Source organism: Pseudocercospora fijiensis (assembly GCF_000340215.1).
Source record: "Pseudocercospora fijiensis CIRAD86 unplaced genomic scaffold MYCFIscaffold_1, whole genome shotgun sequence".
In the NCBI taxonomy this organism is placed as follows: Eukaryota; Fungi; Ascomycota; class Dothideomycetes; order Mycosphaerellales; family Mycosphaerellaceae; genus Pseudocercospora; species Pseudocercospora fijiensis.
The window spans coordinates 10,748,841-10,775,236 of record NW_006921532.1 but is presented as its reverse complement, the minus strand read 5'-3'; the positions used below and the strand labels follow the sequence as shown (position 1 = coordinate 10,775,236).

The window sequence follows — 26,396 nt, the reverse complement described above, 5'->3', positions numbered from 1 at the left end:
ATAACCGTTACGATACCTTCGTACTATAACCGTATACCTAGCAACTTAGTAGCTTCGCTTAATACTTAGTTAGCTTCTATACTAACTACTAGTCCTCTATCCGAATCGACCCCGGTCGTTACGGCTACGACGAGAATCGACGCGATTAGCTACGGGTCCTACCGATCTTCCGCTAATTACTACGATTTAACTTCTATCCGTTACGACGGTACCTATTTAATTTACTACCCTTCTACACTATACCCTACCGACGCGCGAGCGCCTTATCGGCGATCCTATTAGTACCCCGAGGAGATAGTAGTAGTAGTTTCTACCTTTAGTAGCAATTGCCTACTATACCTAGGTCTAGGGGCAGCCGCTTTCCCTAAGAGGACCTACCCGATAAGCTACGCTCCTCTACCTTTAGTCGGTTCTCTATTATTGTCCTCCGTCTAGAGACTATCTCGCCTCTACCCTCTTACTAATAGTTTACCCGCTTGCCGTAGCTCCTTCGGACTCGCTTCTAACTCCGGTAGAAGCCTCGAAATTAGCTAAGCTAGCGGTTTAACCGCTACCCTAGTACTATAATCTCGGATTGCCGGATATAGAGCCCTATATCCTACGTATCTGTTCCTATATTTAGAACTACGTCGATTATAGCGAGAACTTCGCGACCTAGCTTAGGGCAAAGTATAGCTAAATCGACTTGCTTACCTTATACGTTCTATATTATTACCTGCTCGTAGGAAATCCGCCGCCTCTATAGGCTAAAATCGAGGAACTCTACCTAGACGCCCTTAACGGTTACAACTTCCTAGGATAGTAGGTAGTAGATAAAGGAATCCTAACTAAATCGGTTAAGGAGCTTAAAGCCGCGCTCCTAACGGTGCGCGATTTACGCTATTACCGTTAATTCTACCCGGAGATCTATCTACTACCTATAGTAGAGCAGCGCCTACTAGCCCTTACGGAGGCTACTTAAGCTACGATACCCGGCGGACGAGAATCCTTAGAAGCTAGGGGGGCCTCTGCCTAAGACTTCCTCTAAGGAACCGTTAACCGGGCCTTCCGATCTATCGACGTCGCCGTTCTAGGATATCGGTCGCGGCTAATTGCCTCTAATAAACGACGGCCTCGCCGACCCGTAGGCTAACGAGCCGCGTAGTCGTTTCTAATATCGTACCCTAGTAGATACCTCGTAGACAACCGAGGAGATCGATAGGGCGAATATCGCTATATAGCAAAACCGTTAGCGTCGTAATTATTTTCGCGAATTAGCTAGATAGAGAGGAGTCTATCTTAACGAAGTTGTATTAGACTTTCTAATAGAATAGGCGATTTTACCGCTATTAGCTACGCGTAAGCTAAGTCCGCCCTAGCTAAACCTAAGTTAATACGATTACTAGTAGAGGGCAGACGCATATATAAATGCCCGTAGATATAGCTACTTACGTCGGGGCGGGTTTGTACTAGGCGATCTGCCTAGTAATCCGCCTAGTAATCCTTCTAGCAATCTATCCGGAAATCCTCCTAACGATCCTCTACTACCGCTACCTAGTAACTTCGATCTAGGTAATTCCTCTCGTAAGCCGACGTAGGGTTAGCCTTTGCCCTTTCCGCTATTAGACTTATAGGGTCTACTACGGGAAGGCAAGAAGTAACGCCGGAAATACCGTCGGTATAGGGATAATCCGAGTAAGGATAGATCTTTATCTAATAGTAAGAATTCGGACGACTCCGATTAATCCTCGTCGGATAACGATAGCTCCTTAGATACTAGTTATTATAGATACGCCCGCTATCGCAGATACTATTAGTATTATCGGGACTACGTCGCAGAAGCGCTAGTTTCTAAAGCGAGTTATATCTAGGGGCACTACGCCCGCCCTTAGTAGCTACGGTTCGATCTAGCGTATCTTAGGTTCTTCGATCCTCTACTTAGCGTTACGGATTATAGCGAGGGAGACTACGCCTTAGTCGGGAACAAGATAATATACCGTTCGGTATATACTTTTATCGAAGCGGCTAAGGATTATACTTATATCGTAGGGCGAGAGACAGTTCGTCTTAACCTTTCTTTTTACTTTCGAGGGATAGCGCTTAGTTAGTATTATAGTTACCTTTCTAGCCGCAACCGAGTAAAGCTCTGCGGCGGATACGGTCTAAAGCGCTAGGAACGTTGTCTTAGTAAGAAATAGAAGGTCCCTCCGATAAAGGCGATAGATCTCTTCGATAAGTAACGCTACGACTAGTAGGATATCGCTTTAGGGCATTTAGTAACAGACTTTATTATTAAGACGATACGACTCGCTAAGGATGCCGGTATACGGAAATCGAACCGGCTCTTAGAAGCTTATCGTCGAATAGATCCGCGCCTCTAATTAAATATAGACGAGCTAAATTATTATATAAAGGTCGATAAGTAGGTTATGTACTATAGAAAGTAGGTATTAATCTAGGAGTATATGCTTTCGTCCTTGTCTAATCGTCGCCTAGACGCTACAACTAGGAACAATAGCCGCGCTAGTAAGGCTACCTAGTAGAACTAATATAAAGGGAACGCCTCTTATACCCTAGCGAGCTTCGCTCTAGTAAGAGCGTCCCTTAACTACTAGAACTGCGATATCGACCGACTAAACCTACTACGCCTTACTAACGCCTATTAGCAGAATCGCCTGCCTAATACCCCTTAGTAGAATCGCCTGCCGCTAGTAGGAAATAGTAAAAGACCGTCGAAGGGTAGTAGCCCTACCTTCCTTCCGAAAGACCTAAAGCGAGTCGATTCGCGCCTATTTAATCGATAGGATAGAAAGCGTAACGATCGAGCTCGTAAGTAGGCTAACTTTGCCGATAATAGTAAGAGAGTAGGCGATATTATAAATAATACTAACTAAGCCGACGACGGCTATTAGAAAGATAGTTAGGAGGATAATAGGAGAACCGACGCAGATAATTATAGCTATTTTAGTAACGCCGGAGAAGACGCCGACTACTTTACTAATCCTTACGACTCCGATCCGGGCTTAGGAGCTTACTTTATAAGTATAAGCGATCGCTCGCTATTAGCGTTAAACTCGGTGCTATAGGCTAAAGCGTCTCTACTAGCGGCGATCTAACTATTTGCCTCTACGAAGTATACTTATAAGGTCTATAGGCAGCGATTTAAGTTAGACAACCTTCTATACTAGTATGTTTGTAAGAAGTATATAGGGGCGACGACGCCTTCTACTATTATCGAACGCATATCGGCAAACCCGGAAGTAATTTAGTCGAAGGCGCCTCCGTTAGCTTAGTAAAGTTACGTATTCCGGAATTAGCAATATATAACTTTCCCTCTTCGGTTATTACTATCCGGTATATCTATATAGGTCTGCCTAGATACTAGCTATACGCTTACTATTACGGAAAAAGACTTCGTTTTAAGCTATCGCCCGGACGTAGAGGTACGCAAGCTATGCGAACCGATCGAAATCGGCGGCATCGCCGGCGCGTATTACTTTAGGAAATACATTGTATTAGACATATTCGTCCTAGTAGCGAAAACAGACGGTATAGTTTCTCTAGTGCGAATAACTCGTAAGGTTTACCTAGTTCCTAAACTAAAGGCAAAAATCCTAGTCGGTATAGACACGATTGCTCTAAAGGGAATAAAGATCGATGTTCCCGTACGGATAGTTACCGTAGCTAGTTAGAATAACGCCTACTTTAAAGTAGCCGTTAAGCGTAAGAAAGGGAAGTCGGTTTAGCGCTCTATAAGGCTAGCGGAGGACGTAACATTAGCGCTGCGCACGGTCGCCCTCGCGCTAGTTAAGTATAGTAGTAATCTCCCTAAGGGCCGGGATTTTATTCTTAACGCCGGTTTCTTAGTCTAGCTAACTAGCAATATATAGGGATTGTCGTTATAAGCTCCGCCTTTAGTAACGGCGTATAATTAGGTCGTAGACGCTAATTTTTCTTATACGTACATTCGTAATAATGCGACTACTCTAGTAACAATTCGAGCCGGATAGCTACTTAGTTCGTTAAGTAATAGGACTATTACTAGGGCCTACTATATCGACGTAGCCGACTATAGACTAGTAGGATTGAGTCCTAACGCTTTTACGGCTACGCGGGATATGCTAAATACATAGCGGGAATACTAGTATACGTTAGGCGTAACGATCTATAGTAATAATAACTAAGCAGACTAAATTGCTATAGCAGTCGAGCGGTACCTAGAGCTCTTTACTAATCGCTAGACGGTCGTTAATATTCCCGAGCACGATTATATGCCTATCCTAACCGTGCCAAATTACCTAGATCTGTTACCGCCCCTTCGTATAATTAATCTAGATAAGAGGGATCGTAAAGTAGTAGACAAGATATATAACGACCTATACTACTAGGGGAAGATATAGTATATAACCGAGCCTACGCCCTTCGGCTTCCTAGTATTTGTCGTATAGAAGCGCGTTACTAACGGTAAAGGTAGTATAATTAATAAGCTATAGGCAGTAGTCGATATACGCGCCTTAAATAAGGTAACGATCCCCGACAGCTATTAGATACCGCTCTAGGCGGACCTCTTTATATAGTTAGTAGGGTGCTAGTATATTAGCACTATAGACTGTCTAACCTTCTTCTACTAATAGGGCGTAAAGCTAGAGGATTATTATAAATTGACAATTAATACTTATCGTAGCTAGGAATAGTATAAGGTCGCTATTATAGGATATTCGAATAGTATCTAATTCGTATAGCGGAAGCTAGATTAGATCCTTCGCAACTATCGTAGCTTTACGCGAGCTTATATCGACGATATCGTAGTATTTTCGAAGACGTTACCTAAGCATCTCGATTATCTAGAAGCGGTCTTTTAGAGATTAGACGCCGTAAGGATTAGCATTAGTCCGAAGAAGACTTTCTTAGGCTTCCCCTCTGCGATTCTTTTAGGTTAGTACGTTAGCGGCCTCGGTCTAGCTACGAGTAAAGAGAAAATCGCAGCGATTACCTTACTTTAGTTCCCGAAGAACGTATAGAAGCTAGAGCATTATCTCGGTCTAACTAATTAGTTGCGGCAACACATCCTATACTACGTATAGATAGCGGCGCCTCTATAGGCGGAGAAAATACGCTTATTAAAAGGGGCGCTAGTTACTAGTAATAGTCGTCGCCGGTACGTCGCCGTTACGACGCTAGGTAAGAATAATTAGCACTACGACGAGCTAGTAAAAGCGTTTCGCTTGTTGTAATCGATGTTCTACGAGCCCTCCTTCTTATACTATTTCGACCCTAACTATTACTTATACGCTAATATAGATTCCTCTAAAGAGTTTAGCTATAGCGCGGTACTCTACTATATTAATAGGGACCTAGACCCTATTCTATCTAAGGGAAAGGCGCAGTTGTTTCCTTATTATAAGGTTTAGCCTATTTTGTTCTTAAGCCGAGGCCTAACTTAGGCAGAGATATAATATTAGCCGATAGAGCTCGAATACTCGGGAATCGTATAGATAGTAAAGAAGGTAGGCTATTTAATATATACTTTATCGAGGCCGACGACTATCTTTATAGACTACTATACTACGGTCGGTCTTACTAACTCGGTATCGATAACTACGACTACTAATATAGGCAAGTAGAACCTAAAATTAGTAAGAGTATCGATATTCCTTTCCTAATATCGAGTCGATATAGTTTACCGCCTAGGGCGGATATACCTAGTTCTAGACGCCCTTAGTCGACTTCTAGGGAATACGGAGTCGCCTAAGTTAACGCCGGACGAGGAGAACCTAGACCCGCTCTCTTACTATACCGACGCTACGCCCTCTTCGGCCGATCTAGAGGAAGTAGCCTACTTCTATACGATATTAGTAGAGCTAGATCCGGATTTCCGACGTCGGTTAAACCGAGCGTACGATAACAACGAACATTAGTCTAGGGTTTTACGACTAGTTCGATAAACGTAGGCGTAGAATGCTTTAGAGTATCTCTATTCGGAGGGAGCTAATATGCCTTTAGTAACAAAAACGCTAGTTCGGTATAAGGGTAGCAAAAATCCGGACCTATTCGTAGGTAATAAGTTTAATAGTCCGCTAGGTATTCGATTCTTCGAGAGGGACGGCCTCTTATATTTCTATAACTAATCTTTAGGGCGCAAGCGACTCTATATCCCTCGAGCCTTAATAGGCGAGATCTTCGAGTAGGCTTACGATAACCGTTACTACTAGGGCTTTTAGCGCGTCTTCGACCGCATTTAAGCTTCCTTCTTTATATATCGACTCGCTCGCTACCTTCGCCTTTATTTAGATTATTATTACTAGTATCTCCTTTTACGTACCTCCCGATACGCTCCTTATAGCGAACTTTACCCGATCTAGAATGCAGAGGGCCTATACTATACTATAACGATAGATCTCGTAACCGCCCTACCGGTTACGACCGATAGATTTAATATACTATATACAATTACTTATAAGACGTCTAAGCGGGTAGTAGTCGTCCTAGGCAAAGAGGACTAGAAGGCCTACGACTAGGGCATCGCTCTAATCGATAGGCTTTGCTTAATAGATATAAGTATACTAGTAGTGCTTATCGCTAATCGTAATCCTCGCTAGCTAAGCGACTTCTTTAAGGGCGTTTTCTCGCGCCTACGTACGAAGCTAGCTACGTCTATAGCCTACTACCCTTAAACCGATAGTTAATCTAAGCGAACTAACTAAACGGTCGAAACGGCAATCCGTTACTAGTTAGCGGATTATTCTAGCGAGGATTAGACGACGTTTATCCTATAGCTATAGGCTACGCTTAACAACTCTCGCAATACGACTACCGGTTAGTCGCTAAACGAGGTTACTACGGGCGTAAGGACGAACCTCGACTCGCTCGATATACTATACGACTATCCGTATAATAGGGCGGTAGCGCGTAGCTGTATCTAGAAGGAAGTCTAGGACGCGATTGCTTAGGCGAATATAAAAATAAAAGAACGGTATAATAGCAAGTATAAGCCCCTATTCCTTAAGCTAGGTAACTATATTATACTTCGCCTATACTATAGTTACGAAGTACTAGGTTAGTCGTACAAGTTTAGCTACTATTTTAAAGGGCCTTTTATAGTTCTCGAAAAGGTCGGACGACTAGCCTACTATCTTAAGTTGCCCCTATTAATGCGTATCTATCCGGTAATATCGGTTTCGCAGTTAGAAAAAGCACCTAAAGACCTAGATCCTTTTAAGAGAACTATTAATTACGAGCCTCCGCCTATCGTAGCTAAGGATGGTCTAGGTTCTAGCGATAAGGGCGATTCTTACGAAATTAAGCGCTTTCTTAGGCGACGGACCGTCGTCTAAAGAGGCTAGCCTATTCTCTAATACCTAGTAAAGTAGAAAGGGTATAGGAGCGCCTATAATATATAGTATAATATCGACGACTTAATAAGCGTAGACGATCTACGCAAAATCTACGATAACGTATACCCTCTAAAGGAGGTACCGCTATCCCGTACCCTCCGTAGGGTAGTAAAGCGGACGAGAGCTCGCTAGCCTTTTTTAGAGGTTGCTAGCTCCGCCGATAAAGGCGAGGCCGGATAATCCCTCGCGGTTCGTCGCAAATCGATATAACTCTATAGCGCGACTCCTCCTTCGGAGTCGTAATCTGCCTAGGCGTGCCCTTATATCGTTATCGTAACTACGTTACTTAGGCAATTGTTATACGTAGGCGCGGGCTATCCCTTATTTAGTATCGATCTTTCCGGATAATAAGAGAGCTTTCTATTAATTACCGACGACGAATAGATACGGCCCTTAAGCGCGATAACTGCGTCCGTCGCAAGGAACGTAAACTAGTAGCTTTATAGAAAAAATTTCTATAGTACCGATCGCGATATAAGCGCCTAAATGTTATATTATTCGAGGCGGATTTATAGCACGCGTCTTACCTATACCGTAAGGCTAATACGTTCGACCTCCTCTAAGAAGCGATAGCTAAGGAATACCGTAGAAGCGAGGATCGAGAACCCTAAGACACCGCGATAGGGAATAGTAAGGTTAACGCTCCTCGCGGAGAACCGCTACTATTAGACGGTCTAGGATCGGCCGGACAGTCCTTATTTGTTACCGGCTTAACGCCTATACCTAAGCTAAAGAGTAGGGCAAGTAATAAGGATATAGTATTAGATACTACGGTCGAGAGGTATACGGCCGCGCCTAAGCTAGAGGATATAACGGACAAGGAGGTTATAGTATTAGATACTACGGTCGAAAGTCGTATAGCCGCGCTAGAGGCAGATAATATAACGGATAAAGAAAATACGGTATTAGACGAAATAGTCGAGAATCGTATAGCTACGTCGGAGCCTAAGGACGTAACGAGTAGAGAGGATATACTCTAGGACCCTTCGATCGAGGCTCCTACGCTCGCGTCTAAGCTAGAATATATAACGAACGAGAAGGATATAACGTTTAATACTATAGTCGAGGAACGTACAGCTACGCCTAAGCTAGAGAATTTAGAGAGCCCGGTAAAGGATTCGGTAGGTAGAGAAGACGTAATAGCAGATTAGATCGGCGAGCATCGTAGAGAGATAGATAACGCTACGCTTAACCTACAATAAACGCGTTTAGAGGAATACGGTACTAACCTAGCGTAGACGCTAAAGGGCTTTACGATCCTCGCTATAGCGGAAGGCAATCTTCGATAGACCTTTCGTAAGGCGCTATCGCTTATTTCTACCGACGGTAGTTTAAGTACTAGCGAGGTTTAGGCGGTATTAAGCTACGCTACTAAGAATAGATATATATAGCCTTTCCTAATATTTACCGAGGACAGATTAGATATAGAACTATACTACGTATTAACGGACTCTAGTCGATAACTATTATAGCAATACGTACCGTTGTTCTTAGGCCGTAGTCGCATTAACGATATACTAATAGCGAGCTTAGCACTATTGCCCTCGGCTAATAATATAAACAAATCCGATTTAGAATTACTCGAGGTAATAGCTCGCCTACAATCGTAGAGGACGCTAGGTAGCGAGTTTAGTACTATATAGCGTTAGACTATTGCTAGCCTATCGATAGTACTTCCGAATCTAGACTATCCGCTCTCTAATATTAGACAGTTCTCCTTTCTAAAATATTGCGTACCGGCGGTTATCGCGGCGGTTAATCTAGATTACGTTTTCGATAGGAAGTCGTTTATATAGGCGGTTACGGCGCTTACTACGAAGAAGAAATAGTTAATAGAGCTAGCGAAGGCATTGCTAGGCGAGGGCCGATAGATAGGCCGAGCGCTCTATAAGGCTATAGCCGACTACTTTATCGATAAGGACGACTCTCTACTATACTATTTAGGTAAATAGGAGTTTGTTTAGAAGGGCAAAGCGTTATAGGTCGAGATTCTAGAGGCCGAGAAGCTATAGGATATTGTGCCGGGCTTCTTGACCCCTTTACCGAGACGCCGCTGCCTACGCGTCTAGTAGCCTAGTTAACAGTGCGGAAAGCGGCCTAATTAATCCCGTTAGCGCGTAGCCTCTTAACGCGCCTTCGGCTTTAGAATCGGCACTACTATTAATAATACCCGCAAATCGACCGGCTTTACTAGAATTACTATCTCCGCTAGCGCGTATACTTCCTAATTTACCGCTACTATAGGTACCTGCCTCCCTAACGTAGGCGCCGAGTAACAGCTCGCTATAAGCGCCCGTACTAGCTCCTCCTAAGCTCCTAGCTACTCCGATCGAGTCGGTTTTTAAGGAACCTCCGGTCCTATCCCCTAAAGAACTTAAGTTCGAGCGGTAGCGGCTTCGAGGCTAGCGGGCGCGCTAGACTTTAATTAATAAGTATCTCCTTCGCGCTAACGAGACGCCCGAACAAGCTACAATCTAGTAGTACGTAGAGTATAAGGACTATAATAAGAAAGTCGATACGCTAATCGCCGCTAATCCTATAGAGCGTAATAAGAATAGAGACGTACGCTTTATCTAGGCCGCGAAGCTCGTATATAACGCGTACGCTAAGGACGCTAACGGTCGGCTGCCTAATCTCTTTCGCCTATGCCTATATAAGCGAATAGTCGAACACTATTTAGTAAGGCTTTAGTATTACCTATATTATCTATACCTTATAGCTAGCGATCGGCGCTTCTAGATTCTACGCGAATTGTATTAGTATATAGGCAAGCTAGTTACCGATTTTAAAAACCTACTCTTTACGTAACTATACTCCTTCTAAATCGTAAACAACGATCTCGCTCGTAAATACTCTATCTTTAGGACCGACCTCTACTCGGACGGTTACGATACGTAGTAGGAGATTTACGCGATACGCTTTAGCAAGTACGTAGCGCTTATAACGGCGGGCGAATTAAAGGAGCTTCCTAACCTAGCTAACCTCGATACGAATTTTCTACTAACTATTACTTTCTACTACGCGAAGTTATAGCACCGACTCCTAGTAAATATTACCTACTTACGCGAGAACTTCCTCGGCTTAAGTACCTATACCGGCGACTTACGATTCTAGCTAGTACTATCTCTAATCCGTAATAGAGCTGTCGGTCTTATAGTACGCGCTATCTTATACTTCCTATAGACGGTCGACCTCGTATAAGAGTAGTTCTACCGCTTCGTCCTAAAAGAATATCGCAATAGTATTATAGTAGGCGGTTACCTAGTCCTATATAAGCGTAGCGAGAACGGTAAGGATGTCTCCTACCGCGATTACGGTAAGGAATACTAAAAGACGGGCGAGCGATCTATTAGTAAATACGTCGAAGCGACTAAGTATTATAAGATCGACCTAACTACTTACGGCGAAGTCTAATTCTTATAGATAGTAGCTACCGGACGACTCTTAATAGTGCGCCTGCCTCTACTAGACTCCTAGCTTAAGGACTATACCGTTTAGCTGCTACTAATCGGTATAGAGCTTAGTGCCTAGTCGGCTATATAGCTCTATAAGTAGTATAAGTCCTTCCTAAACTCTAGTAGTCTGCCCTACCTATACCGTCGCAACCTAGGTCGCCTAGCTATTACCTAGGACGTCGTCGCTTATACCTAGCGGTATATTACAGTCTGTAACGCCTATACGCTTCGCGGCGAGGGCTATATATCCGCTCTCTATACTAATAAGGCGCTTACGGATACGAAGGCTACTAATGCGTCGCGTATAAAATAGTACGCTTAGCTTATAAGTAGCGGTCGCTACTAGAACGGTACCTATATCGCTAACAAGGGCAAAGGTATACCTCTACTGCTCCTTAACTATTAGTACCTAGTAGACTTTAGCCTAGTCTGCTAGCTAACGTAGATCGATCCGGTATACGCCTTATCTACCTTTATCGCCTATATCTAGACGCTTAAGGACAGCGCTATCCCTAATAGATTGCAGCCCGCGCTAACGCTATAGTTCTATAATTTGCCGTAGACGGCCGCTACCGATCTAGTCTTCGATCCTTTAGGCGTCTAGGAGCGTATTATATAGGGTAATACTATTTTTAAGTATAATAAGATAGTAACGAATAAGAATTACTAGTAGTATAATATCGACTATACTTAGGATTCTATAGGCGCATTCCTAGTGCCGTTACCTAACTACTTGCTAGACGAGACCGACCTTACTAATACGCGCCTTTTTAGCAAAATTATCCCTTCTAAACTCGCGACTCGGGCTAAGCCGCAACCTCTAGCCGTTACCCCGCTAACTAAGGCGATCTAGCTAAATTCCTTGCGCGTATTACTATCGACTAAGTTAAATACTCGCTAGAAGCTAACCGCTAGCCCGTTCTTAGCGCCTCGCCTACCGTCGAAGATGCTACTACCGTCTAACCTATTCTCTACGCCTACGAAGGCTCTAGTTGCGGTATAGCTACTACCGCCTAACAATACGGTTACGTAGCTATAGTATAAGCTCCTATCGCTTCTAATACGCTTACTACCTTTGCCCGCCCTATAAGAGAATACTATAGGTACCTACGGACAATACTAATATAATATAACGGCAATTAGTATACGTACGCTTAACTTACAAGCTCTCTACTATATGCGCTAGTCCGAGTTAGTAGCAGCCGAGGTATACTAGCTTTAATAGATGCTAGCTAAGGTACAGATCCGCGAAGCAACTAAGCGCTAGATAGCCTAGTAGTATCGTCTTTCTGCTATAGTCTTAAAGGAGTCGCTTACGCTATCGCTAACCTATCTTTACTACGATTTCTTACGCGTCGCGCTATAATAGGTAATCCCTATACTATACCTAATCTACGAGGACGCTTTTAAGCTACTCGGCGGCGTATAAGGCAATACTACTAAGGATAAGATCGCGAAGCTTAACGTATAGATAGCCGACTACTTTAAGCTATATAGTACTATACGCGACGCCGATACGCTACTATTACTAGGTGCCGACTTCCCTAATATCCCTATCGATTAGTTAGACCGCGCTACTGCTATAGCGGACGTAGTTAATACCTCGCTGTCCGATAATAAGACTATAAAGACCGTCGCGCCTTAGCTGTAGCTAAAGGCGGTTTAGACTATACCGACTAGCTTACGCGACGCCCTTCGTAACCGTCGTAACAAGCAGGTATAAAACCGACGCAGTTATTACTAGAGAGACACGATTCTATACCTAGTATTACCGTTCTAGTATACTATTTAGGCTTAGCCTTTATACGACGCTATTACGCTCTTTTGCCTTAAACCTTCCTACGGTGCGGCCTACTAAGGACCTTTGTTTTAGGATACTATAGACAGTGCCGACCTTTTTTATAGGGAGGGAGGCTGTTACGATATAATACTATTATATATACGATAGTAGGCAGCGGTTACTATCGACCGCTATAGTCGCTATTACTACTAATAGTAGGACTATTATATAGATAGCTTGCCTTGCGGTACCTTAGAGAATGTATTAACTTTTGTACCGCACAACCGTTACGATACCTTCGTACTATAACTATATGCCTAGTATAGCGGACCTACGAGTCGCGCTAGTAGCCTAACTGCTAAGGAAGTATACTACTCGAGGTATAACCGCTAGGTAGTTAATATAGCCTCTACCCTTCCGATTACTCTAACTATCCGTTATAAGCGTAATCCGATTGCTTTTAGCAATATTACGGTCTATCTCGCCTCGAAGGTCCTTATATATCCTTAGAAGCTAGTATTAGGTTAGAACCTTACGACTAGGTAGCGAGAAGGCTAGACGTAGTAATTTTAGCTATACTTTAAAGGTAGGGTGTTTAGTCGTATATAGTAGCAATCTAGTAGCGAATATCTACTTAGCAATACGCTTACTAGCTTCCTTATACTACTTTAGAGTTATAGTGTCGATAAAGCCGTGCTTTCTAAGAAGGATAGTTTAACTAACCTTAGTACTAGTACTAGAAGCCTCCTTACTAATCTGATTACCTAAGACCTTCTAGTAACTTAACGTCGATATTAACTACTCGGTACGACTAATACTTCGTCTAGAGACACTCCGGCAATAATAGACACTTCGTAAGGTAGTTAAACACTCGAGAGCGCTTATTCGAGGTCTAGCTATCGCTATAATAGTAGTAAGTTATATATAGATAGTTCTTACTACTCGAGCGGTTACGATCGACTTACTACTAATACTCGTCTTTTATACGCTTCTACTTATTACCGCCGACTCGAGAAGAGGTACTAGTACCGAAGATTGTAGGCTAAGAGCCGCTAGAAGTGTCTTAAGATATAGCGATAAGAGGTAGAAGATTAGCTAGTTCTTAGTTAATAAAAGAGGTAGATCGAATAAGTAGGATACTATATAAATTTAGTAGTAATAAGGTCTCTTTATATACTTTCTATATAGCAGTTAAACTCTATAATCGATAGTTGTCTATTCTTCTATATGTTAGCATACGAGGCCTTGCTAAAGGCGCCTTGCTAGCCTTGCTAAAGGCGCCTTACTAAAGGCGCCTTACTAAAGGCGCCTTACTAGAGGCCGACCTTATAAAAGCCAACCCCTTGTTATAGAGCTAAGCCATCACTCAGATATTATATAAGCATAATAATAGGTAGACATAACAGGCCTATATTAGCTCTACGGTGATTACCGTGGTTGTAAGCTTATGGACATTGTGTGTGGAATGGGAGGCACAACACTAGTCATGCATAGTTACAATATTCCTCACTGGGCACATCGCCTGGCCACCGTGCACTATTTCGATAGCTGCATGGCTTCCAACCACGCCTTGGGCCATCGCTCAGCCATGTGGCCCTGGACAACGATGGCTGGCCTACAAGGAAGAAGCGAACATGTAACATCATGACTGCTCCATACTACTACTCTTATAGCTAAGAACTATGATTGCCCTGCTTAATCTGCTACCGACTGGCGCCTGCCTAAGTCATCCTCACGAGCACCTCTCCTTCCCAGCCGCTATGAGACCTTGTCCACGCTTACCGCGATTGCCATACCACTCATCTCCATTGTGTAGTGTACGGTACTATTGTACACGCTCAGTACGCCAGTCCACGTGCTCTCTTCAGTGACATCAGTACATTAGTACATTAGTACATCAGTACATGATACATCAGCACCGATCCCGCAGAGCCGCGATTGCGTGTGCGCGCTACCGGGTCGCTGGAGCTGATCTTCAGGCACATATCAACAGCCAAGAAACAGCCTCCATAGCATTGAGGACATACAGAAACCCTCCTCGATATCACGCTCAGCGTTTTCCTCAACTACTTGATCAATTGCCGAAGACCGAATCGAATCTCTTCGCGCGACCCATCAACGTCTACCTCGACCAAGCTCTCCTTACCACATCTTGACCATGTACCGCCAAGGTGGCGGAAGACCGCGAAAGAAGTCCCTACTCATAGGCATCAACTATGTCGGCAGCGACCATGAGCTTCAGGGCTGCCACCAAGACGTCGAGAACATGCGAGAATTCCTCGCGGCAATGGACTATCCAACAGATCGCAGTTCGCAAGTAATACTACGAGGTAGGTGTTGAAGCAATTTTCAGGCCCACACGCTCTCAAGTGCTTACACTGACTTCTTTTTTTCAGACGACCAACATACAGATCCAAGTGGAGTTGGTCTCTGCCTCTTTCACACACACATAACGCATGACTGATTCTGTGAACAGCCCATGTGGCCAAATGGCCATAACATGCTTGCCGCTATGCAATGGCTTGTTCGAGATCCAGGAACAGTCAACTTTTTGTATCACTCCTCCGCTTCACTCTCAACATGCAATTCTTCATGCAATATCCATGCTAATGGCACATTCCCACAGACATTACAGCGGGCACGGAGGCCAAGTCGAAGACACAGGCGGTTATAGAACCAGTGGATTTGACGACACCATCGTAACTCTTCCTCCACCACTCACCAACTTCTTTTCTAACCTATGCACAGGTGCCTTACGACTTTGAGAGAAATGGACAGATTCCAAGTGGCATATTGCATAAGACGCTTGTGACCTGCTTGCCGCCCAACAGTACTCTATTCGTCATCTTCGACTGCTGTCACAGTGGTTCTGCAATCGAGCTTCCTTATATCTATCGAAGCGACGAGGAAGGCAACGTGTCAATGCTGGACAACGTCCAAGCAGGTAAATATGTCACTGCCCAGGGCTTCTGACTCACGATCGAGCTCTTCTGATTGATTATAGGCATGCGTCTCGTCGGCGCTGCGTCTCATCTAATCCAAGGAGGCTTCACATTCGACAATATCGGGGAAGCACAACAACTCTTCGCCGGAGCAACTTCTTTCTTCCGAGGCCTTACCCACCGGCACGAGGAGACTGACCAATACGGTCTCGGAACGCAAGACTTCGCACAAGAATACGCCGATGAACAACAAAAACAAATCTGGATGTACTCTGGATGCCGAGACGATCAGACATCAGCGGATGCGTCGATCGCTGGTAGTCACGTGGGAGCAATGTCCTGGGCTTTTCTCGAATGCATGAAGCAATTCGGCCCAAGGCAGAGTTACGTCCAAGTCTTGCAAAACACTCGGCAGATATTGAGAGGACGATATCAGCAGGTTCCTCAATTGAGTGTTGGATATGAGCAGGATTTGAATTACGAGATACGCATCTGAGGGGACAAAATTGCAGCTGCGATGCCCTCGAGCTTCCTTCGCATACATAGAGCTTGATTCTTGGATTGCATATTCATGTTCAGAATATTCATGATTGAGTTTCAAGATCTTGAATTCTTATGAATCGTCATGTTTACCTGGGGAAAGGTCGACGATAGTTACTATAGACGTAGGCACTCCAGACTATAGTATCAATCCCTGCTTCCCCCTGCTTGAATATGAACATTCAACTCGAATATTCCGTGATTGTATTGAGTGCTTTGATTCCAGGCTCCACATTCGATCAGCCCATTCGAGAATCAACCACTACCTCCTCATCTTCTCACGATTGATATTTCAATCCTCACCCTCCATCTCCCTCTTCATCGTTTGCCCCAACATCCCACCCGCCTTAATCCACGGCCCAAACCTCTCCTCATCCAACATCCCCAATTCCTTCCAAGCAGCCACCAACCTCCTCGACTTCGTACTCTTCCACCCATAAACCTCTTCCAACCACTGATGATGCGCATGATCAGTCCTAACTCTCCCTCCCCTCTTCGTCTCGGCCGATCGATACACTTCTGTATAGAATTCCTTGAAAAATGTTCGTTTGATCAAGAGGTATTCGGCGCAGTGGAGTCCGAGCTAGAAGATTAGAGGTTAGAGGAGTCTTAAGGGATGGATGGATGGATGGGGTGGATTATTATACTTACGACCGCAGCTATTTCTCGTTCCCCAGCTTCTTCCAAGTCCAGAAGATATCGATCCTCACTCCCATCGCGGTACTCTTTCCCAGATTGCACGCTCTCCATTCGCAGCAAACGGTCCAGGGCCGTTTCCGGGTTTTGGATTTCCGGGGCGTAGTCTGTGATTGAGATGGCGTTGAGGTAATCTGGGGCTTCGGGGATGTGGGTTGCTTGGGAGAAAGAAGTTTGGAGGAATGTGTAGAGGCGGGAATGGTGAGTTGTTCCCGGTTCCAAGATTTTGGTGAGAGTTAGGAGGTTTTTTGAGGTTAGGTGCAGGAGGAGGTATTTGTATGGGACTGTGGTCATGATGAGAAGGGGGCGGGGTTTTGTTAGTGGGTGTTGTAACAAGAAGAGGGTGTGGTTTTGAGGGACGTGGAAAAGACTTACCTGCGGAATAATACCATCTCACTTTCGAGTCTCCTGGCATGAAGACTCCTAGAATTCCGATTTGTGCCCCTGCTGCTGATGCTGATATTCCGACTCCACTGTCTTTTCGCCCGCTGCCGCCGTTGCTGTCGAGGGTTGTTGCGCCTTCGAGGAGAACTAACTTACCTTCTGTTTTGAGTTGGAGAGTGTCTAGCTCCTGGCTTTCCATCCGCAGCATGTCTGGGTGGCCGTAAAGGCGACTGTCGAAAGATTGGAAGAGCCATTCTTTGATTGCTAGACAGAGGCCTAAGGGGTTTGAGGAGCGGAAGATGGCGATGGGGACTTGGACGTTTTGAAGGGGCTCGAATTGGAAGGTTGGCCAGCGGAGCGCTTCTTTGGAGTGTAGGTCGAGGTCTTTGGCTGAACAGCCTTTGGCTCTGATGACGCGCGACATGGTGAGCAGTGTTGGTGTTAGTGCTGCGCGTCAGTGATATGTGACTGTAGTCATGTTCAGTTGGTTGTTGATGAAAAGTAAACAAATAACGTCGTAGCAGCAGCAGTTCGCATGCACTTCATTTGTTAGACGCGCCTCCAAAGTGAGGAAGTGAGATGGTGAGTCAATTCAAATGAACCACACGTTTTCACATGCTCACCGTTGGCCTTAGTAGTAGCCTTGATGGTCAGTAGTCTCAAGCATCGCGGGCCATGCGATACTGCCGTACGCCTTGCTCATGCCTGATATTGTACATATTTCTCATTACCGTCTTCCAACGTCTATGCAGCTGGCTCCTCCTCACTGGCCTTGCCAAGACCATGCTCCTTAAGCAGCGCGTCAATCTCCTCAGCTGCCCAGAGTTTGTGATAGATGGTGCCCTTCTCTGTCCGGCCGACTGTGGCAAACTCAATCTTCTCACTCGACAGCTTCGTGCTGTCCATCGTCTTGCTCAACACCTTCACAGCCAACTCGCATGCCTGCTTGAGGGTGCATTCCTCATTGTAGTCCTGCTTGAGTAATGACTGAGCGCTTGCGTTGTTTGCGCCGACGCTGGTGGCCTTCCAGCCAGTGTAGTTGCCTGATGGATTCGACTGGTACAGCTGGAACTGCCGCTGGTTGTCCCATCCTGCGTAGATGAAGGACACTCCGAAAGGTCGCAGACCACCGTGCTGTGTGTATCCTTGCTTCAAATCGCACAGCCGCCGTACGAGCTGTTCGCATGGGATGTCGGCGTTATATGTGAGGAGGTATCGCTGGGCGGCTTGTCGGGCGTAGTTGATGAGGATGTTGGCGTCTGCGGTCATGCCTGCAACGGCGCAGATCATGTTGCTAGAAAGACAGTCAGCATAGCGTAACCAGATGTAAGGATTGAGGGTACACACTCGTTCAAGATGTACAGCTTCTCGGCGCTTGTATCTTGCTCCAGGAGCTTGCTGGTGACTTTGCGCTCTGCTGCGAGGACGATTCCATCTGTGGCGAGGATTCCGAGCGCTGTACCGGCATGTGAGATGGCTTCAAGGGCGTATTCGACTTGATAGAGGCGGCCTTCAGGCGAGAAGATGGTCGTGCGACTAAAGAAATGTGGTTAGATAAAGTATGGTTGTGGATTGAGGCAGCGCATACCTGTCGTAGCGTCTTGACATGATTGCGGTGTTCTGTGCAGTCTTCTCGCACTTGGTGACTTTGTGCTATTTTGTTCCAAAGTTGACGTTGAGTGAGTAGGTGCGCGGGAGGTTTGTCGATGGTGCAGATGTTTCTTGGTCGATGTTCACATGCTTGGACTTGAAGCTCTCCAGGCAAACGAGGCAAGCGCGTCGCGCACTGACATCGTCGTGGAATCGCCCGCAGCTTTCCCGAGCTCCAACATTTCCAGCCTCCACAACACATTCACGACACTGACGATTGCCACTGTCGCCTCCAGCAATGGAGTCGCCGCAGAAGCGACAGCGGACATCGTCGCCGACCCTTGCTGCCAACGACGATTTTGTGCCTCTGGGCGGCGACGACGAGGCAGATGAGACTTGGCAAGCCGCAAATGGCAGCACAGAGGACCAATACACACCCTTCCGGCCGCCTCGAGGGCCCAAAGCGCACTCTCAGCAGCAGCGACGGCGGCCATATGATCCACGCAATGAGAAAGACAAGCCAAAGTCTAAGCATGTTCTACCTGGCCATGAACCATGGATATTAGTGAAGACAAAATTTCGTAGGCGCTTTGTACACAATATGCAGACGAGAGAGAGCTTCTGGCGCATTCCGGATGATGTCTGGCCTGCTGTACGAGACTTTGAGAGGTGGGAGAAGGAGCAAAAAGAAAAGAGCGACAATGCCAAGTGGGCAGAGGAGCAGCTCACGCAGATGCGAAAGCAGAGCAAGGCAGTCGAGGTGAACGATGCTGCAAATCAAGAGGGAAGGAGTCGCAGGAGAAGGAGCGAAAGCCTTCAGCGTGAAGATGAAGAAGCTATGATGGCCGAGCTGGCAGCACAAGCCGAGCATGCCGAGGAAGAGGATGCAAAATCTGCGGTCAAAGCTGTTCAGCCACTACAGCCTCAGGGTCATGATTTGGAAAGTGACAGCGAGTATGAGGTTGTTGAGGTGACCGACTCCGAAGGCGAAGAAGGCGACGATGACGAGGCACAGCAATCTACAGAAAAAGGATCGCAGCCAGAACAAGGCGACGAGGCACAAGAAGACGCTCCAGTTGAATTTGGCGAAGACGACATTGAGTGGCAATTGGCACAGATGGGTCAAGAGTACGGACTTGATCCAGGCGAGTATGGCGAAGAACCTGAAGCTGGTTGGGAAGAAGGCGCAGAAGGCCTCGACTTGAGTGGTGAGGATGCTGTCAACCTATTCCGAGACTTGCTATACGACTACCAGATCAGCCCTTTCACTCCTTGGGAGAAGATCATTGCGGACGAGTCGGATACCAGCATCCTAAACGATGATCGATATACAGTATTGCCAAATATGAAAGCACGACGAGAAGTCTTCGATGCGTGGGCCAGAGACCGGGCAGCGGAGCTCAAGGCTGAAAGGGCAGCTATGGAGAAGCTTGATCCTAAAATTCCCTACTTGGCGTTCCTACAGGCAAAGGCGACCCCGAAGCTATACTGGCCAGAGTTCAAACGCAAGTACAAGCGCGAAGGAGAAATGAACGACCGCAAGCTCAGCGACAAAGATCGAGAAAAGCTTTATCGCGACCACATCAGTAGACTAAAGCTACCCGAAAGCACACGCAAAGCGGATCTGCAAGTGCTTTTGAAGAGCTTGCCTTTGAAGGCCTTGAACCGGGACACAAGGCTTGACTCCTTGCCGCAGCAACTGCTCTCTCATCTTCACTTTATAAGTCTTCCGCCGGTTGTCCGAGACTCCGTCATCGAATTGTTCATCAAGAAGCTGCCTCCTGCGCCTGATGATTGTGACAGGAGTGACGAGCAGCGAGCGGAAGATGAAAAGAAGCGCGAGGAGCGAAAACGTCGCGAAAAAGCCATGGCAGAGCGGGAGCGTAAAGTCGAAGAGGAGCGACAACAAAGTCAAAAAGATGAAGCTCGAGCGAAGCGGAATCTCCGCGAGGAAGAGCGCGAGCTGCAACGAGCCATGGCTGTGGGCAATCGAGGTCTCCAGGCACATATCTCGTGAGCAGACCATGGCAGTCCTACCAAGACGCGTGGAGCGGATGAGCCCAAGAAAAGCATCTTCACGCTCAACTGGCGTCAAACAGAGTTGCTCTAGAGTGTGCTGCCGTAAGTTATGGCCATAAGTGGTGTCTCGATGTCAGGCCAATTCACCACCTACCTTGTAGTTACCATGACGCGTTCCATCAAGAAGCGCTCTTAGAGATCCATGCCATCTCTGACGTGTCTCTAATAAAGCTTACAGGGAAAGACTGAGTCCCAGTCATCAAGGGCCTGCTGACAGACTATTACATCGCGACTTGGAGGCCGATTACGTAAACAATATTTGCGGTGTGATAGACTACAATGCCGCATGCACTTGCTGCCGGAGACTGGCGTCCTTGGCTTACCCTATCAACTTGGCCGACAAAGCGAAGCAGTATGGATGCCCCTGGTGTTTGTTCGCTATCGGCCGAGGCTATCTGACACTGGCCCACACTCGCGTTGCTGTACTGTAATGGGCGAGGCCGAGTTTACGGATTTCGTAGATCCGCTTTCGAATCAGTCGAGAGGGTTCGCGCTGCCCCGCGCCCTATATCATGTTTGATGACCTCCAATCTCGAGCATCAGCGCCGACCGGTACGTGCGGCTAAGGGATAAGAGGATGTCTGCACATCATTCGCACTAGTCAGACTAAGGTAGCGCACATCCACTCTTCCACTCTGTGACGTACCGCAAGTGGTGCCGCACATGTCCAATCAACAAATTTGCACTCATGGGAGGTGTGGTAGGTTGTCGGAGAGCTCTTATTCTGCATTTCCATCCAATCAAGAACATCTTGACGCGTCCATCAATTCATTCTCCTTGTCATTGTTTCTTGTCACCAGTTCGCCATTGCCTCGACAACGCCTTCAGCGCGTCGAATGGCATAGCCAGCATTTTTCTGAACTCTCGATTCACTCACGATAGCCGACAACTGCGCGCGAGCTCTCGGACAAAATCACGATGGCTCCAGAAAAGATTCCAATCGACATGGATTTAGAGAAACAAGCATTGGAGCAAGAGCAGCAAACATCTCCAAGCCAAGAAAGCAGGAGCAAAGAAGAAGTAGATGAACGTGGAGAAGACACCGAATCCCAAGACGAAGACGAACGAGATCTACGAAGCAATACACGACAACACACCCAACAAAGCTCAACCCCCAACCACCAAAATCACCTCTCCCCTCCTCCCCTCCAACCCTCCCGCTCACATTCCTCAGCTCCATCCCAACGCTCCTACCACCTCCAAGACGGCTACACAATCGATCAAATCGACCCAGAACCTCCAATCGAACAAGGCACCCATAGCAAAGACCTCGACCCACCAGACAAAGCCTACGAAGTCTCATTCTCAGGCGAAGACGACCCCTACAACCCAAAAAACCTCCCAACCCCCAGAAAATGGCTCATCGTCATCATAATCTCCATATCATCCCTCTGCGTCACCTGCACAAGTGCCGCCTACACATCAACTTACAAACAACTCGAACGCGACTTCCACATATCTCGCGAAGTCGCCACACTCGGCCTCACAACCTTCGTCTGCGGCCTCGGTCTCGGTCCCATGATTTTAAGCCCCCTCTCGGAATTCTACGGGAGGAGGATCGTGTATATCTGTGCTTTTGGGATGTTCTTGGTATGGTTGGTGCCGTGCGCGGTGGCGAATAATGTTACGTGTATGCTTTTTGTTCGGTTTTTGGATGGGTTGGCGGGTTCGGCGTTTTTGAGTGTCGCCGGGGGAACGGTGGGGGATTTGTTTGGCAAGGAGAGGTTGAGTGCGCCGATGATGGTTTATACGGCTAGTCCGTTTGTGGGGCCGGAGTTGGGTGAGTGAATGGTTGAGGTGTGGAAGGGAATTTGGGAAGTGGTTTGATGAGCTGATGTTGGTGTTGTTGCAGGTCCTGTGATGGGAGGTTAGTGTTGGCTTCACGGCTTTGCGAAGATGCTGGTTTCTGTCACAGACTCGGTTTGGTGAAGGTTTGTATGCTTGTGCGATTGCTGACTGGGAGTTCAGGCTTTATCAATCAGTATGCTGATTGGCGATGGACATTTGTAAGTTGTCTCTCCTCTTCTGTTTTGTTGCCACCAGCGAGTGATGTACCAGACGAGTCGAGAATCGATCCTCTGGCATCGATGGAACGAATGTTGCTTGAGTGGTAGCATGAACAATACATACCTGGGCAGCAATTCACTGTCGGTGATCATTAAAGTCATGTCCGGCATACTGCTTGAGCAAAGTTACTACGTTCACGACGAGATGCGGAGGCCGAAGAGCTGGAACACGGATGAAGTCGATATTGCGATTATTTTCCTCAAACGGATGGCTCGCATGGGAGTGATGTGCACTCTGCTTCGATTGCGATTCTCGATGCTTGTGTCTGCGAACCAGCAAGAATAGTTCCAGATGAGCAGCGAATATTTCTGTTCCCGTCCCGTGTACATTACCACAAGTAACATCGTAGGCTGATTCTTGCGTAGTATGTTCTAATCATATGGGCCGGTGTCCAATGGCTTCTACTCGTGGTCTTTGTTCCAGAGACGTGCAAGTCCATGTCCAGCCCCTCAAGATCGAAATGCGAGGTGTGCTAACACTCGACTCCCACCATCCAGATGCTCCAGTCCTCCTCCGGCGAAAAGCCATCAAGCTCCGTCAAGAAACGGGAGACCAGCGCGTAAGTCGTCAGCTCATGCGTCTTCCTCAACGACCAGCACTAAAAAAAAACCTCAACAATCAGTGGAAAGCTCCAATCGAAATCCTGAACAGATCTGTTCTTAGAACCGTCCTATGGTCTTGCATCCGTCCATTCCAATTACTATTCTTCGAACAGATGTGTCTAAATCTGTGTCTTCTATCCGCAATCCTACTAGGTAAGTTCTGGACTTCCCTGCATGAATGTTGACATGCTCGTAGACTGAGTACCAGAATTGGAAAACAGGAATCCTCTATCTGTTCGTTCTTCAAGACACCCAGCGGAATGGGTTTTGGATGACCACGTGCTAATTTTTTCGGCGATCGCGCGTTTCAGGTTCTTTGGAGTATGTTTGCATCATCGTGCTTTGATTGAGAACGAGCCAGGCGGCTAATACGTATGATGCAGGCATTCGCGGTCGTGTTCCAAAACAATCATGGTTTCGATGAATGTATGGACTGTGCTTCGATGTTACCGTACCCTCATTGCGAGAACGATGACAGCTGACACATACACACACCATCAGGGCAGACGGGATTGACGTTTCTTGGTATTGAAAACGAACCGAATTAGTTACCTATTGCGACGCACTAACGACAACGACAGGGCTGTTTATCGGGATGCTTGCAGGTGTCTCCTGCGATCCATTGTGGCGGAAAAATTACATTCGACTCGTGGAGAACAACGACGGTGTCAGCGAGCCCGAGTTTCGGTTACCTCCCACAATTCTGTATGTCTGTGTGCTCACTCACTGAAACTACCGGACACGAGTTCGATGTGCTGACATGCAGTTTCCAAACATCAGAGGTGCCATGATTGTTCCGGTCAGCCTATTCGGTAGGTTCACGTGGTGTTCATCATTTGTCACAACATACAGATGCCAGGACTAACACGTGCTTTCGAAAGGCTTTGGTTGGACGTGAGTACACTTCTCCGCCTCGTATGACCACGCGGCCGTGCTGATTTCAATGCAGGACATTTTCCTTCGTCCATTGGATAGGTGGGTCCTCGCCTTCGCGCGATCGATAAGATTCTTGCATATGCTGAGGAACACGCACAGTGCCGATCGTCTTTTCCATCTTCTTTGGGCTAGGCAACATTTTGTAAGTGGTTGAGTGATTCTCGCAGGGCTTCTTCCAGAAGCTTGCTAATGATGGGGGATCACTACTGTAGCTGCTTTAGTGGCATTTTCACGTTCCTGGTTGAGGCGTAAGTTCACCCATCAAGCCACTTCTGAGGCGAATTCTATGTGTGCTGTTGGCTCACAAACGCCAGCTATCCTCTTTACGCCGCATCTGCTTTGGCGGCCAACTCATTCGCAAGGTCGAGTTTTGCCGCAGGTAAGTCACTAATGTGGGAGCAAGGGCTGTGGAGGCTGGGTCGGTTCGGCCTCAGGATTGACTGGAGGCTGTCTTGTTCCTGCGCTCGGGCTCATTATTGAGTGCCACTTAACAGTCGGTGCTTGAAGAAGATCCAGGGCGTGCTCCACAGCCCCGGAAGATCCTGCGCCTAGACGGGTGTGCCTGGGCCTGACTGACGTGCTGCAATAGGCTGGCCATTATTCGGAGTGCAAATGTTTGAAGGCAAGTTGCCATTCCAGGCGTTTCGTCAAAAGAGCGGTCAACTGATTTGCAAACAGGACTCGGGTACCAATGGGCGACGACGCTCCTTGGGTGAGCATGTTCGAGGGACGGGTAAACGAACGTGTGCTAATCGCCGAACTAGGTTCCTGGCCCTGGCGATGACGCCGTTCCGTAAGTGTCGACGACTCTCCAGCGCCATGGTAAAGCGTTGATACTGACGTTTGAAGCCGTCCTATTTTTCTACTGTGGGAAGAAGTACAGGGGCGAATCGCGCTTTGCGCTGGCACGGTAGCCGGATCAGGAAAGCGTAGATGGTTGGCAATGGTAGGTCGATAGTCGATACTACAAATAGCGGATAGGAGTGGTAGTACTGCATCTCAGCGTGCCAGCATTCCAGAGGCTCCACCGCAGTGCATTCACGGTTGTCCCAGCACAGAAGAGAGAGGCAGAAGACTCGTGGCTGTAGATAGCACATGGCTCGTATCTTGCGGCGACATTGTAGAACACAGGGTAGAGGTTGGAGATTGGGATCGATGCTGTCGTGCTCGCAGGTCGGCGCCTTGGCGGCAGACTCGCTGCGTCAGAGCTGCCACGTGACACTGCGGAGCAACACAGGAGCATGGCCAGATGTCTGCCACTCACGATCACACGGCGCCGATGCCGATGCCCTTGCCTCGGCGCGCAGGCGCTTCTACTATACCGCTGCGCTCGGCCCCAGAAAGGCGGTGACAGCGGCGGCTGCGAATCTCGAGAAGGGGGCGGACAGTTTACGTCTGCGGGCGGCTCGAAGGAGACGAGTCTCGCGCAGGGAGAGTGATATGATGGCGATGGCAGATGCCGTTGTGTGGAGTGTGGACTGTGGACTGTGGAGCGGCGGCGGGAGGGAACCTTGAGGCTTGATTGACCTGACCTGCAGCGAAACTCGGACCAAGCTGACTACTCCACCTTTTGGGCCTTGGCTGAGCTCGCACCAGTAGACGGCGGCGGTCGCAGGCTGCGCGGAGAGCATGCGCTGGGATCAGGTACAGTGCAGTGCCGTGCCGTGCAGTATATTGCTGCCGATCAGGACGGGTCGAGTCGAGTCGAGTCACGGTCACTGCTCCTCCGAGAGAGATTATTATTCTCGCGCGCATCATCGCATCGCAGGCCACGGCGGGCCGACACGATTGTCTCAGTCCGCGACAAGAGCGAGATACGAGCTCGCTGCGTGCTACAGCAGTGAGGCCCTGAGGCCACAGACAATAATACCGTGCAGGGCAGGGCAGGGCAGGGCAGCGCCGTACGGTGCAGGACAGTACGCAGCACCTGATCTTGATCGCCTCGTGGCCGT

General features: G+C 47.2%; 6 protein-coding genes across 6 annotated transcripts; 4 read left to right on the top strand and 2 right to left on the bottom strand.

Annotated features, from left to right (window-relative positions):
- Nucleotides 1-4,250: 4,250 nt before the first annotated feature.
- On the top strand, nucleotides 4,251-14,248 carry MYCFIDRAFT_170962 (uncharacterized protein; the record flags this gene model as incomplete). The annotated part of the gene is made up of 3 exons (XM_007923916.1): nucleotides 4,251-4,265; nucleotides 14,053-14,064; nucleotides 14,093-14,248. The coding sequence occupies 3 exons, from the start codon at nucleotides 4,251-4,253 to the stop codon at nucleotides 14,246-14,248; spliced, it is 183 nt and encodes a 60-aa protein (XP_007922107.1).
- A 518-nt stretch (nucleotides 14,249-14,766) lies between these two features.
- MYCFIDRAFT_126814 (uncharacterized protein) lies at nucleotides 14,767-16,046 on the top strand (the record flags this gene model as incomplete). The annotated part of the gene is made up of 6 exons (XM_007923915.1): nucleotides 14,767-14,944; nucleotides 15,005-15,030; nucleotides 15,085-15,161; nucleotides 15,235-15,307; nucleotides 15,357-15,552; nucleotides 15,613-16,046. The coding sequence occupies 6 exons, from the start codon at nucleotides 14,767-14,769 to the stop codon at nucleotides 16,044-16,046; spliced, it is 984 nt and encodes a 327-aa protein (XP_007922106.1).
- Nucleotides 16,047-16,382: 336 nt separating this feature from the next.
- On the bottom strand, nucleotides 16,383-17,594 carry MYCFIDRAFT_193418 (uncharacterized protein; the record flags this gene model as incomplete). Its single annotated transcript, XM_007923914.1, has 4 exons — nucleotides 16,383-16,673; nucleotides 16,742-17,070; nucleotides 17,162-17,209; nucleotides 17,327-17,594. 4 exons carry the CDS (start codon nucleotides 17,592-17,594, stop codon nucleotides 16,383-16,385), a joined length of 936 nt encoding a protein of 311 aa, XP_007922105.1.
- A 320-nt stretch (nucleotides 17,595-17,914) lies between these two features.
- On the bottom strand, nucleotides 17,915-18,778 carry MYCFIDRAFT_63049 (uncharacterized protein; the record flags this gene model as incomplete). Its single annotated transcript, XM_007922079.1, has 3 exons — nucleotides 17,915-18,464; nucleotides 18,518-18,706; nucleotides 18,759-18,778. The coding sequence occupies 3 exons, from the start codon at nucleotides 18,776-18,778 to the stop codon at nucleotides 17,915-17,917; spliced, it is 759 nt and encodes a 252-aa protein (XP_007920270.1).
- A 484-nt stretch (nucleotides 18,779-19,262) lies between these two features.
- Nucleotides 19,263-20,771, top strand: MYCFIDRAFT_116904 (uncharacterized protein; the record flags this gene model as incomplete). Its single annotated transcript, XM_007923913.1, has 2 exons — nucleotides 19,263-19,520; nucleotides 19,644-20,771. Coding segments are annotated over 2 exons (1,386 nt in total), but the record flags the coding sequence as incomplete, so codon positions are not given.
- Nucleotides 20,772-21,351: 580 nt separating this feature from the next.
- MYCFIDRAFT_185788 (uncharacterized protein) lies at nucleotides 21,352-25,358 on the top strand (the record flags this gene model as incomplete). Its single annotated transcript, XM_007923912.1, has 18 exons — nucleotides 21,352-21,391; nucleotides 22,149-22,623; nucleotides 22,803-22,845; nucleotides 23,272-23,335; nucleotides 23,404-23,465; nucleotides 23,529-23,661; nucleotides 23,730-23,746; nucleotides 23,892-23,934; nucleotides 24,010-24,033; nucleotides 24,090-24,213; nucleotides 24,458-24,483; nucleotides 24,544-24,586; nucleotides 24,657-24,692; nucleotides 24,759-24,823; nucleotides 25,034-25,066; nucleotides 25,123-25,156; nucleotides 25,209-25,237; nucleotides 25,294-25,358. The coding sequence occupies 18 exons, from the start codon at nucleotides 21,352-21,354 to the stop codon at nucleotides 25,356-25,358; spliced, it is 1,356 nt and encodes a 451-aa protein (XP_007922103.1).
- Between the last annotated feature and the right edge of the window lie 1,038 nt (nucleotides 25,359-26,396).